This window comes from Hippocampus comes, unplaced genomic scaffold (genome assembly GCF_001891065.2).
Source record: "Hippocampus comes isolate QL1 unplaced genomic scaffold, H_comes_QL1_v1.1 scaffold136, whole genome shotgun sequence".
NCBI classification, from domain to species: domain Eukaryota; kingdom Metazoa; phylum Chordata; class Actinopteri; order Syngnathiformes; family Syngnathidae; genus Hippocampus; species Hippocampus comes.
Window position 1 is genome coordinate 132,920 of NW_017805840.1, and position 12,933 is coordinate 145,852.

General features: G+C 43.3%; 3 protein-coding genes across 8 annotated transcripts in view; 1 reads left to right on the top strand and 2 right to left on the bottom strand.

The window, feature by feature from the left end:
- ugp2b (UDP-glucose pyrophosphorylase 2b) overlaps positions 1-1,997 on the bottom strand; it is a 16,984-nt gene extending 14,987 nt beyond the window's left edge. Inside the window, exons 1-2 of one of the 3 annotated variants that reach the window (XM_019888107.1) lie at positions 1,459-1,568; positions 942-981 (exon numbers count right to left, since the gene is read on the bottom strand). In XM_019888107.1, coding sequence (XP_019743666.1) covers positions 942-981; positions 1,459-1,476 — 58 coding nt within the window. In that variant the 5' untranslated portion in view covers positions 1,477-1,568. Of the gene's footprint in view, positions 1-941; positions 982-1,458; positions 1,572-1,722 lie in introns of those variants that run through there. The other 2 variants (XM_019888108.1, XM_019888110.1) reach the window with 2 other exon arrangements.
- A 1,071-nt stretch (positions 1,998-3,068) lies between these two features.
- Positions 3,069-7,325, bottom strand: LOC109526679 (malate dehydrogenase, cytoplasmic-like). 2 transcript variants are annotated; one of them, XM_019888112.1, is made up of 9 exons: positions 7,248-7,325; positions 6,587-6,685; positions 6,169-6,265; positions 5,736-5,911; positions 5,534-5,656; positions 5,225-5,401; positions 4,842-4,955; positions 4,634-4,723; positions 3,069-3,751 (listed from the first exon to the last, which is right to left on the bottom strand). In XM_019888112.1, the coding sequence occupies exons 1-9, from the start codon at positions 7,248-7,250 to the stop codon at positions 3,629-3,631; spliced, it is 1,002 nt and encodes a 333-aa protein (XP_019743671.1). In that variant the 5' UTR covers positions 7,251-7,325; the 3' UTR covers positions 3,069-3,628. The 2 variants fall into 2 exon arrangements, with proteins under 2 accessions (XP_019743671.1, XP_019743672.1); XM_019888113.1 differs by lacking the exons at positions 6,169-6,265; positions 7,248-7,325.
- An 88-nt stretch (positions 7,326-7,413) lies between these two features.
- Positions 7,414-12,933, top strand: part of wdpcp (WD repeat containing planar cell polarity effector) — a 58,866-nt gene continuing 53,346 nt past the window's right edge. For 2 of the 3 annotated variants that reach the window (XM_019888105.1, XM_019888106.1), the window contains exons 1-2: positions 7,417-7,845; positions 8,075-8,147. The gene's annotated coding sequence lies outside the window, so the exon portion shown is untranslated. Of the gene's footprint in view, positions 7,846-8,074; positions 8,148-12,933 lie in introns of all 3 variants that reach the window. The other variant, XM_019888104.1, reaches the window with a different exon arrangement.

Consider the following 12,933-nt stretch of genomic DNA (forward strand, 5'->3'; position numbering starts at 1 on the left):
CTTTTTCTAATGGGTAATTGGAAAAAAAAAAAAAAAAAAAATGGAAATTTAAAATTTTAAAGGAACTAATATTAGCTGGCCGATTATTCATTAGGCACTACATTTCTTTCTGGGACAGGACCTAAAAATGTTTTCTTTGCTGGGTTGTCAGTGAAAGAGGCGCTATTGAGATTTTCCCACTGGCATTCATTTGGAGGCCAGTTTGTTTCTTCGCTGGGCTGTGTGTGGAATCCACAGGCGCATACTGGCATCTTCTGCTAGAGGTGTGAAAGAGGTACTATCAGGCATTCTCACTGGCAGTACTTTTGGAAATGGTGCCAATTTGTCTCTTCTCATATTTTAAATGGACCACGAAAAAAATCAGATCATCAACATAAGATCAAGCGACAGAGACAGAATGTCAACTGTTTGCTTTGGCTGCGGTTCCTCAGTTTGATCTACCAAGTGCCAAATTATTACTTTTCTTGGCTGTAATCTTAAAGACATGTTTTCCCCTCTGGCACATCAGTTTTCATAGTAATATTATAATAAGAATATAATATGTAATATATATGAATTAGGGGTTATGTTCAGCAGCAGGTGGATTATTATCCTCAAATGTCATAGCTATAAATTATAACATACGGTCAAGTCCGGATTGTACAAGCTTTTATTGGTCAAATGTAAAATATATAAGTAAAAAGTGTGTTGTGCGAGAAGAAAAGACGTTTTCTTAAATCAGTATCAAAAACACATTTAAGGACACATAAAGCCTTCTTTGAATCAAATTTGGTGTGGACCAGTGTCATGTTTTTAACAAAACTAAACAACGATGCATATTCTAAATGCAAATTTGCTTCAATCGAGGATCATCAGAAACAGAAAAATACTTTTGTCGAATCCACAAGATAAGTCTAGTTTGAAGAATTAAAGTACAAAACTTGTCTCGTTCATCTTCTTACCTGCCACATAAAGGGCCATGTTCAAATTGGTCAGGAAATACTGTAAGATGCAAAAAACGAATACAAGCTTGTAATAATTGCCGGTTAATTCCACAGTGTCATCCGCGACACAGTAAACGTTCCTGGGCTGAGTGCTGACTGTCCATTCATGCGGTGAAGGTCCAATCACCAGCGCAGCTCCAGAGCATAGGACATCCCGTCCAAGTCATAAAGGAGCAAAAACCGGGACACGTTCGCACTTATCTCACTGTGGCTAGTCGCCAAATGAAACATAGTCCCACAAAAGTCGTTTTTTATCCTTTGACACCCCCACCACCACCTCCACCCCCGACATAAATCACGTCACAAGTCCTGGTTGTGACTCCTGACCTCTACCCAGGTCCCCCCCCCCCTTCCTCACTCCTCCTCCCGTTCAATGCCAACGCCCCACCTTTGGATTTTATGACCTCATTATTGCGCCGATTTCCCGTCGCTTTTGTTTTTTAAGATACGCACCCCGCGTCAATTATTAACCAACCGGGAAGAACACTGCCATCCGCCGTAGTTAACGGAGCATTACAAACGCATGTATGCGAGCGAACGCAACTCGGAGGCGATGCGCACACAAGATCCGACCGAAAAACGGAGGCACTTTGAACGCACCGCGGAGAAGAGGAACCACTGTAACTGAAATGAGACCCTGGGGGAAAGAAACCCCGATTGGTTAAGCTAGCTAGCCAGTCCCTTGCTGAGGAAAAAAAAACCGAAAATGTCAACGACACCGGGGGCGTTTTAGTCTTACCGTTTGGCCGTAGATTGCCGGTTGTCGATGGCCCGGTTCAGTGGTTCGAAAGGGACCACAGCAAGCAACTCCCCGCAGAGGACGCACACGCACATACGCACACGCACACACACTTCACACCACTACACTGACACGAACATTAATTTCCTCTGTGTGGCTTTTATAGCTCAACATACCAGGCTAGCTGGTTGTGTTAAAAAAATAGAAAATACGTGCGGAACTTGTGAGAAAAAAGAAAGAAATAGCTGATTAGTTTTTTTTCCTCCCCTCTATAAGAGTGACATTCCAAACGGGAAGGAATTGGTGCCTTTCATCGCCAGTCAAAGCCAATCAGAGTGTGGTGTCTACGTGACGTCACTGCCAAGCGCCAATGGGTTTATGTGAAGCAAGGAGAAGACATTTCAAGAAAGAAATTGGGAGGCTGGTAAGAGTGGAGCAAGGCCAATCAGAGTACGTTGTTTCTGTGCTGTATTTGCCAAGAGCCAATGAGTTTGTGCAACACAATTACACACATTTCCGGCTTATAAAAAAAATATCCACATATTTTAAATTTGTGTTGGGATGAGTGTCGTTTTAATCGATATTAAAGTCAGAATAATCTTTATTGGCCTAGTATGTAGAACACACAAGTAATTTGTCTCCGTTAGTACAGTCTACCCTAGTATCATCAATAACAAGCAACTGCGATAAACAAGGACAAGACAAATAAGTATGGAAAGGCATTCCGTAATAATCATGTTAATTAAAAATGATCATAGCTTAGCTTTATATGGCTCTTCCTAGGATGCTTAAATATTGAGGAAAAAATAGGTCTGCCAGTAATTTATGATCAATGTAATGTACTGTAATTTTCAAATATTATCAGCTCTGTACCCTTGGTGGGAAAATAGGCAAATCCTGGCCCTCCCCAGTGTCATGTAGATATTGCACGATATTAATATTGCAACACCCTCGTTTGTGTTTAAAGGACGACACCATTGCAGAAGCACTTTATTTGCACTATCTCTGCAGGCGGTAACAGAATGCACATTCATCCAAGAGCTGCTATCGGCAACAGCTCAGATGATCAGCAAGGTCTGCACAAGCTGGAAAACAATCTTGACCATTTGAATTAGGTGTTTTGCAGCAGGAGAGATGGAAAACATGACCCCTACAGTAGACCATAAATCATATCTTTCACAGGGCTATGCTTTTTACAGCACGAATCATATGACCTCATGTTTTGTAGGCCACATTTCAACATGCTACATTCAAAGTGAGATGTCATCTAATTTTCAGAGATTTTTTTTTTCTTTTGGTGGCACCGCAGGAGATAACCAGGAAGGGAAGTTAATTACTGAAACAAATAAACCTAAACACATGTTGTTTATTGGAATTTGGTAAGCTCATCAAATCAAGCCTAATACAGTTCAGATCTTTTAGTGTTACAACATTGAATGGTTAGGATTTAAGTTTTTTTTTTTTTAACACCACTTAACTGCATGCAACAAAATGAAATGAAAAGCCACAGGTGACAAATTACTGTATGGACCTAACGCTCACACTGAAGTGCCTCATGGCGTGTAGTCATTCATGACAAAAGATCTACAGTAAAGGTTTGGACAGCAGTGTTCAGAGCAGCCAGGAGGCTTAAGCCCTTTAAGAGGGAGGCTGATAGAACCTGAAAGTCGAAGAAACCAAACCAAAAGTGAAGGTGTTGTGCTTGTAACATTTAAAGAGTGCACATCTGCAGAGCAGCAACAAAGCCAGCCAGGTACAATTGGGATCCATTTTAGTACCAAAGCGTCCCCTTACCCCTCCCAAAGTAGCAAGAAAACACACTACATCTCCTTCATATGCACATGCAAAAGAGGAACATAACGACAGTGAAGGGAGTGTTTTATCATAGGCGAGCATCAAAACGTAGTCACTTGGCCAGGAACTCCATAGCTGTGTTCCTCTCATTTATCAGCTCTGTGGCTGTGGCCTCCATCTTGGCCTTGGAGAAGTCGTTGATGGCCAGTCCCTCCACTATTTTCCAGGACTTGTTCTGAGGACACAGAGATAGCATTTTAATTACCGGTAATGAATAAGCTGCAATATTCCAAGTACAGTAGGGCCACAACAAACAACCAGTGCTGGGCAAGCCACTTAACATTTTTAATATATATATACCCAAATGCATGAATTACACCATGAGTACAATTAGTTACCGTATTCCGGACTATAAGTCGCACCAGCCATAAAATGCATAATAAAGAACAAAAAAACATACATAAGTCGCACTGGAGTGTAAGTCGCATTTTGGGGGGAAATTTATTTGATAAAATCCACCACCAAGAACATACATGCCATCTTGAAAGGCAATTTAAAATTAAAATAAAATAGAAAACAACACGCTGAATAAGTGTATGACATGCTACCCTTACATGACGCATAAACAACGAACTGAGAACGTGCCTGGTATGTTCAAGTAACATTAAGAGTTATTCAGATAACTATAGCATAAAGAACATGCTAACAAGTTCACCAAACCATCAATGTCACTCCAAATCACTAAATCCAATGAAATCTTCATCCTCTGTGTCACTTTAAAACAACTCCACCAACTCCGGAGGTAGAAGATGCAGCGCTTCCTCTTCTACGTCGCTTACGTCAGACTCATTGTGGTTTTAGCAACACTGGTCTAGAGCGGCCTCTTGTGGTTAAAAGTGAAAATAACATGAGAAATGATATAATAATGAGTTAATAATTTCACCCATAAATCGCTCCAGAGTATAAATCGCACCCCCAGCCAAACTATGAAAAAAACTGCGACTTATAGTCCAGAAAATACGGTACTAGGGAAAGTAAATATTGAAGGCATGGACACCAAAGGGGGGCAGTACAGTATGTACTGAGGCCACTCCAATGTGTGTGTAAGCATGCTCACCTTGATCTGGACAGGGAAGGAGTAGATGAGGTCATTTGGGACTTTGTAGGTGTTACCCGTAGAGTACACACCCATGGAAATGAACTCACCCTGGATTAAAAGGACAAATTTGTTTAGAAGAGTCACCCCAAGTATACATTCTGTGTGCATTCTTCACTCCATCCCCCACAGTGTAAAAATGAGCAAATAGGCTGGAGACGGTTTATACCTCCGGGGTGCCGAACCAGATGTCCCTCATGTGGTCACAGATGGCCTTGGCTGCAGACATGCCGCTGGACAGCTTCCTGGCCTTGATGATAGCAGCGCCTCTCTGCTGCACCGTCTGCGGTGGAGCAACATGGACGACATTAACACACACGCTGGGACGTGTCCACACAAGCAAGGATTTGGAAACAAAATTATCCCCCCCCCTCCCCCCCATGCATTCTGTCACTGAAAACTGACTTTTTCGATAACTTTGGCCAGAGGGAAAAACATTTTCCAAAATTTGGCAAAAACAAACCAGAGAGAAAGTGTCCTGATTGACTAATTCCAAGTGATTAGGGAGGGGAAAAAAAACCCATCTAAAAATCACTACAATGGTTTGCTCACAGCGATGAAATCCCCTTTCAGCCAGGCCTCGTCCTTGACGGCATCAAAGCAGTCCACTTCGTTGCCGGACACGTTAACCTTGCAGTGGTGCACGTCCGGGTACTGCGTGAACGAGTGGTTGCCCCAGATGATCATGTTCTTGACATGGGTGGCAGGCACGCCGCAGCGCATCGCAACCTGTGGGACAAGCACGCAGACTGAGACCGTGACAGGCAGCCTTAATAAATACAACTGGGAAATTGGAAATTGATTTTGCATAGCATAATTTATTAAACGGTCACAGGAAGTAGAATCCCGTAAAAAACATACCTGAGAGCGAGCCCTGTTATGGTCGAGGCGGGTGAGGCATGAGAAGTTCTCCTTGGGAATGGAGGGAGCAGACTTCATTGCAATCAGACAGTTGGTGTTTGCTGGGTTTCCGACCACCAGAACCTGAAAGTATCACAATCTGTGTCCTTCATTTGACAAAGACGTTCAAAGAGGCATAACTGAGCAGTCCTGGTGTTACTACTTTGACGGTCTTCTTGGCGTACTTGTCCAGGGCTGCTCCCTGAGTCTGGAAGATTGCCACGTTGGCTTTGAGCAGGTCTTTCCTCCCCATGCCCTCCTTCCTGGGCATTGAGCCTACCAAGATGGCGGCGTCCAGGTCCTTGAAGGCCACTTCCACTTTGTCGGTGGCCACGATTTCTGCGACGGAGGAGAATCTTGGCATGAATCTACCGATGTATACATCGATATTGTTCTGCAGTGTGGGGATACGGACCAAACCTTGTCAACAAAAGTGAAAATCCAAAAGTAAACAACAAAGCACTACACGAGGCTCCTCAACCAACTAACTTCTGTAGAATTCCTTGGCACCAAGACGGCATTATTGGTGAATTTTTGCTACCCAGAGCAGGGCTCTTTCACTATCCCTGATGCATAGACTGTAGTTAAATGGCTACCTCTCAAAAGAGGGAGGGCGCAGTCCTGCAATTCCATGACAACACCTCCCAGGACAGTCATCATGGGCGGAATATCCAGGAGGAGCAGCGTGATTGGCTTGTATGAAAGACAGCAAACAAATGGAAAACTAAAATCATGCCATACAGGAAATCAAGACCAGTTTGGATGGTCTGGAACCCTGTGAGCAAGCAGTGCAACGCATTCTGAATGAGTGATTTTAAATTATAGCCTGAGGTGCTTGGCACTAGATCCATTTCACTAAGATTCAAGGACGATCCTCCCTTGTGTGCGCTGATCAAATCTCATAAGCGCAACTGCCAACATCACCCACACAGGTTTTTTGTGACAAGTGTTTCAGTCTCATGACACGCCCCAATAAGATATGGAGAGTACGAATGACTACAAGGGCTACTTTACCTGATTTTTGCCAAAGACATCTCCTTTGGCAACGCTGAACAACAGCGAGTAGGCAATCTGCCCTGCAGCGCCAGTCACCAGAACTCTAATTGGCTCAGCCTGCAATGGGTGGTGGGTGCAGAGAAAACAGGCGTTAGTACAATTACCATTGATTTACACACACAAGGGCGGATCTATAGGGCAGGTAGGCAAGCAGGAGGTAGTACACTTCCAGTGGGTGTTGTCACCATTCTTGTTCAAACAGGATTAACATATATACAGGTTACTTCAAATATAGTCTCTGTTAGCTTTCCCTTTACATACGTTACATAAAAGGAAAACAGCAATTTACGAGCAACAGTTAAAATTCACGTTACACAATTTCAAAGAAACTTTCTACCAAGACTTAACTCTTAACATTGCGGTGTGCCATTCACTATACTGTACAGCTTGACTGGTGTTTCATAATGGAATCATACGTGTATCAGCTTGAAATCACTTTTTCAAATCATGACTTCAATGACAAACTGTCAAAACTTAAATTTTCTACGTTGATACAGGATGAATCAGAATCATCTTTATTGGCCAAGTATGTAGAACGCACAAGGAATTTGTCTCCAGTAGTACACGCTGCACTAGTATCATCATAACAAGCTAATCAGTATTAGTTGCTTTTACTCACCATATTGTCCACAGCTTCAAGTTCAACACTGATGTAGCCTGGTGTGGGACATCATCCCCTCACGCCCCGAAAAAAAAAAATCTGATCTATCGCGAGAGTTGCGGCGAGAACGTCGATAATTCTGGGAAGTGTAGTTGTGAAAATTTTCATCATATTTTGTGTTTTAGAAAGCAGCCACAAGTGACGTGCTTTGCAACAATTATCGTATGGAAGATACTTAGAAACATGAGTTAAGTGCCAGTTAATTCCACCGGCCGCTGTAATTGATTCCGTAAGTCACGCTCGCTAGCACGTTATACGGGTAGCACGGCTTGTTGCCTAGCGACGCTAATGTCGCCGCAGCGGTTGGCATTTAGCAACGTGGGAGCTAATTTATAGCAAACTTTAGACAGAGTGAAGCCTGTCGTGTTTTGTTCGCTACAGTGGGACGTTCGACGTCCACGCGGTGTAAGTGTACATGTTAGCTGATAAAGCGGGTCGTTTAAATGACGTTCTATGTCGTGCACCATGAAAGTGTTGAACGAACTCAGCTAAAGTTGGACGGGCAAGCATTGCCGTAAAACACCTGAAAGACGACTCGACGGAAACATCCTGGACTGTAAGTGGGTTAAGCATAACCAGTTTAGCAACTTTAATCACTTCTGATTGTCAACTTCCTTATTTTGTTGTGTATTTGTTTTGCCAAATGTAACGCTTAATGTCTCTGGACCAGTCGTCACAAGTCGATAAGAAAAATACCATTTACAATACAGTTCAACCCCAAAATATGTGCACCATAGTGATACGTATGCAATCCTATTTATTATTTTCTGTGTATCTCTTTGCAGATGATTTTACTGTTGTTGTCGTCAGCCAAAGCCTAAGTGTTGCTGCAATCCTTGTTTAAGCTAAGACCTGCCAGGTGAGCATTCATCCATATTTTATGGCCTTATCAATTCACCTATGCCCTTCTGGCCACACACCCATGAAAATGTTTTCTTACATCTTGTATATGTCAAGGCGATGTTGTGTCAGGAACATCGCTGGGAAAACAAATACATGATACATTCAAAACGATATATGGCTGTACTTCTGCCACATACATGACGGAAAAACACAGAAGAAGACACGGTGCATATGGGCAGTGTACGAATTCTCAAACAGACGGAGATGTCAGACCTTCCACACTAAAGTCAGCCAAATGTGCTTTCATGGACCTTGCTTTGTGCGCTGGGAAGCAGAAAGGACCTTCATTAAAACCATTTTACAAATTTTGGAAGCATTCAGTGAACCCCATTTTTTTTTAGGATTGATGTATTCCAAACCCAAAAGGAGTTTTACCCATTTCACACAATTGAATCACATTTTAAACAAATAAAAGCACACTTTTTAAAGACATTTGAACACCAAAAAATTACAACCGAAAATACTATAAAAACCTAAAATACTGTAGAAAATATTTTCCATATTGTAGTGTCTGCCTTCACATGTTGCTCCATCATTTGTGTTTAAATATCCCTTCAAATGGTTATCACACATGACACCGATGCTTTTTGTTAGCTTGTCTGTGTTGTTTTGCATTGATTATTAGTATTAAGCTAAATTGACCTCATTAAAGCAAAGCTATGTGGTTGTTTGACTGGATTTGAACACAAATGGTCTAGTTGACAGATAATATAACCATATTCCCAGACATATATTCTTAATCGTCTCAGAAGAGTATTATTACTCCTGTTATCTGTCGCGATGTATTTCCGAATGGCTGTCTTATACTGCCCCCCTGGCCGCGTGCATCTCTTTGTTTTTTCTGTAAAAACAACCAGTGAAGTGTCTCTTATTGTCCCTTGGAGCCAGTCTGAAGTGACGTTGGGAAAAGTTCAGCTGAGGATTCCGGTGCGTTGCTCGCTTGATTTTCCTCATTCCACCTCCTTTTTGCCTCCATTGTCATTTCACCTCCCTCCTCTCACCACCTTTTCTTCTTTTTATCGCCTATCCTATTCTGCTCCTCCACTTGGGCCTGAAGGGCGCACCTGAGCGAGACCACCGTCACGTCGACAGCCGGGGGAGAGAGATATTGTATAACCGGGAGGACACCCAACATCAGCTTTTTATCTGCTCCGGTAGACTATGGTGTCTCTGTGTTCCAGCAGACGTGACCAGATTGCTGTTACCCCATCTCCGCCTGTGTAGTAGGTCATAGCGGGTCTCTCGGTATTACTGTCATGTCCCTGTCTAAAATGGATAGTTGCTCTGCTGCTAAAATTGGGACTACAGTCTCGTGTTATATCCCACTAGGTGTCAGTGCAGGACCACAATCAACACAGCTCACCATGTACCATTGTAGATGAGCTCTGATGGCCTGTCAGGCAGCAGGATTGCGTGTTTTGGTGTTAGTTGGAGACAAACGTGGACCTAGAAGCTTGGTTGCCGTTTAATCCAAAGTATGTTTCCTCATCTGTCGTGTGGAGTCCCATTTGAGCTCCTCTAATTGTCGTTGGATGAAACCTGAGCAGATTTTGCGAAGCAGATACTTAAAGCGTTTCACACTGTGACCCCCTTCACCTGCTGGTGATGCAGCACCAGGAGCAACCTCGGGTTTCAGTGTCTTGCTGAAGGACACTTTGACATGGTTGCAGTGGTCAAGGATCGGACCACGAACCACCGGGTTGCGAAACGGACCACTCCACTGCTGAGCTCTCTTGTGTGTATGTGGGAGGGAAAACGGGCTTGCGCGTTGACAGTCGGAGAGAACGCAAGCCTCTGCAAACACACCAAGTAACTTCTTGGCACTGATGCAGAACTATTCAATTAAAATTCCTCATACACACATGCGCGCGCGCACGCGCGCACACACACTCCAGTATGCTGGAGGTGTGTTTCTTCTTCCAAGTGAGCCTCGACCACACTCCCTCTCTCTTGCTGTCTGTCTCCCAAAGGCGTTTGCATAAGCAAACGGTCCGTGAAATGGCTTTTGATGGAATCAAACTCCATATTAAGACAAATGCATATTTCATAGCTGCAGATGGACTGATTGACGGCGCGGCATCTTCATTTCTCCACTGCGGATCTCCTCCCCGGAGGAGATGCTTATCAGAATATTAGCGAGGCTCGGCTTGTTTTTGATATGTCAACTTGTAATTTTAGACCTCACAGGGATACTTTGGGTCTAAAATTGTTTGTTTTGTTTGTGTTTTTTCAGTGTTTTTTTTTTTTTTAATTTATTTTTAGGGTTGCCACTAGAGGACACTAACCTGCTCCATGCTGACTTTACATGTCTTGATGGAAAGCTGTTTGAGCATTTATATTAACTCGGGTGGACAGCTTATCATGTTATCAGGTTACAAGGTGGATCAAAGGGTTAATTTGATCCAGCAGGACCGGTTGGTCAATTTTATCCCAATGTTTGATGACATTAAATAAATTCTCGGGTTGTTTCAACGACAAGTGTTTGTTAAATATTGTCCCCAAATGCTGGGTCACATTAACTGTAATTCTGGGTTGTTTAAACTTCTGCACATATTTTTTTGGTCAGGATTTACATTCTAGTGTACATAAAGCAAGAAGCTAAATCACAAAAAAAATTAAAAACAAACCTACCAACAAAATAAAAAGCTAGATTTGGTCATACAGTTCTCCTACAAGTATGCTGATGTTGTCCTGCTAACGACAAAAAGCATACGAGTACAAGCACCTTAAAATGGATACCACGTCTATTTAAAAAAAAAAAATGCTTTTCACTGTTTTCACAGAGCAGTAAGAAATTCACATTCACCGAAAAGTGACCACAACATGTTTGTTGTCTGCAGATCTTTTTTTTTCTTCACATTTTTGGGTGCAAATCAACGCTAATCAAAGTGATGTCGTTATGGCATACCTAAACCAAGGCCAGCTCGCCAGACCTTTCATTAACCCCAGAGCCCAAATCCATCCAACTGGACCGCCGATGGCAACTCACTGCCGAAAGCTGGCTGTCACACCCCTCTGCATAGCCATAATGTTGCATTGAGGGGGTAGGAGAAGGGATGGGGGGGTATCGGGGCCACCCAACAGACAACACTGTGTGATCCACTCGCCTGCAGGTTACCAGCAACATGGATGGGCCTGTTTGTCCTCTCTCTCTCTCTCTCTCTCTCTCTCTCTCTCTCTCTCTCTCTCTCTCTCTCTCTCTCCCTCTCTCCCCCCCCCCCCAAAAAAAAAAGAAAAGAATGTTTTCCCCCACAACACAGCTCCGTGCGGGGATTAAGGCCCGTTCCGAGCAGCCCGGGGTCGCGCAGCAGATGTTAGCCAGGATAGCTGCTTGTTGCCGTGACAACAGCAGCGCCGTTTGGGATGTGGGCCCGCCCAGTTGACCTTAAGCATATGCATGGGTGTGTGAAGAGAAACAAGTGCCAGTTTGGATTGAAAGTTGTGACACATGAGGGCAAAACAGTCAACTAAATGGACAAAACTATTGGGACACCGTGGCCATTCTACCTACAGAAGTGGAAAGTGGAGTTCCTTCCTTTCAGCTAAAACGGTTTCCACTCTGGAAGGACTTTCCACAAATTGTTGGGGTGTGTTTTTGGTCCACATGTGGTTTGTTGACGAGTAAAGAAGCATAGATGTATCAAACGTTTCCAAAATGTGTATAAATCCCACTTTAGCAGACCATCATTTTTTTTAATTCTTGCTAGCAGGGTTGAAAAAGTTATTATCTTTCAGAAAGTACAAGTTAGTTATTTGTTTCAAATCTGGGCGATACAGAGTCAACAGTCAGCTGAATAGACAAATATTCTCCATTCTCAAATTGTATTTAGTGATCACAGGGTCTTCAATTTTATCGAAGTGGCCTTCAAAAAGGTCATCTTAAATTGGGCTTCTCTCGACTTAGAGTTTGCCATGTTCTGGATCTAAAAGTGTTTGAGGGCTTTGGTCTTCCACACCAAAGTCATCCGAGCCTTGTTTTGTGCACTGGCAAAATAACTGCAGACAAAAGAAAGGCTCTTATCTAGCCATCAATCCAAGACATTTGGGACCATGCATTTCTTCGCTCTAGTTCATGACAAGTTGTTCGAATGGAGCTCAATGAATGGCCCAGTTCAGATGATAAGATGATGTCAACCAAGAGTATCGCGATATAACAGCAGGGTGGAAAACAGGTTTCTTGCGCTAGCAATTGTTTGTCAGCTTTGTCAATCACAACAGCCGCGCACAATTGAGTGAAACAAAATACCGGCATTCAAAACTTGAGACTAATGATGAGTGACAGCATCTTTGTCATCTACTGTACATTCTGTCGGTACACGAACGTAACAACGGCCCAGAAAGTCTCAAATGAGCAAGAACTTAAGTAGGTCAGTCAAAACGATCATTTCTTATTCCCGCCTGTTGCTTTTCCCAACTTCCCGTGTTTGACTTGAACCATTGGCCTGTTCACCGTGTCGGGTACAGCTGAGGCCGAATCGTGAAAATGCGAAAACTGCACCTTTGCGCTCCTGGCGGCAAATGGGCTTAACCGCTGGTCGAGTATGTTGAAGTCTGAGGCCCGGCGGCAGCCCCTCTGCTGCTCCCAGCTGTCAGCTCCGACGGGAAGGAGGATATCGCTCCTGACAAGACAAGACTTGACCCACGAATAGAGGCACGGCTCTGTTTTTGTGCCGTACATAAGTACAGAATTCGCTCTTGTAGGGCTTTCCCCAATACAGTTCGCATCAGACTTAGGGTTCCA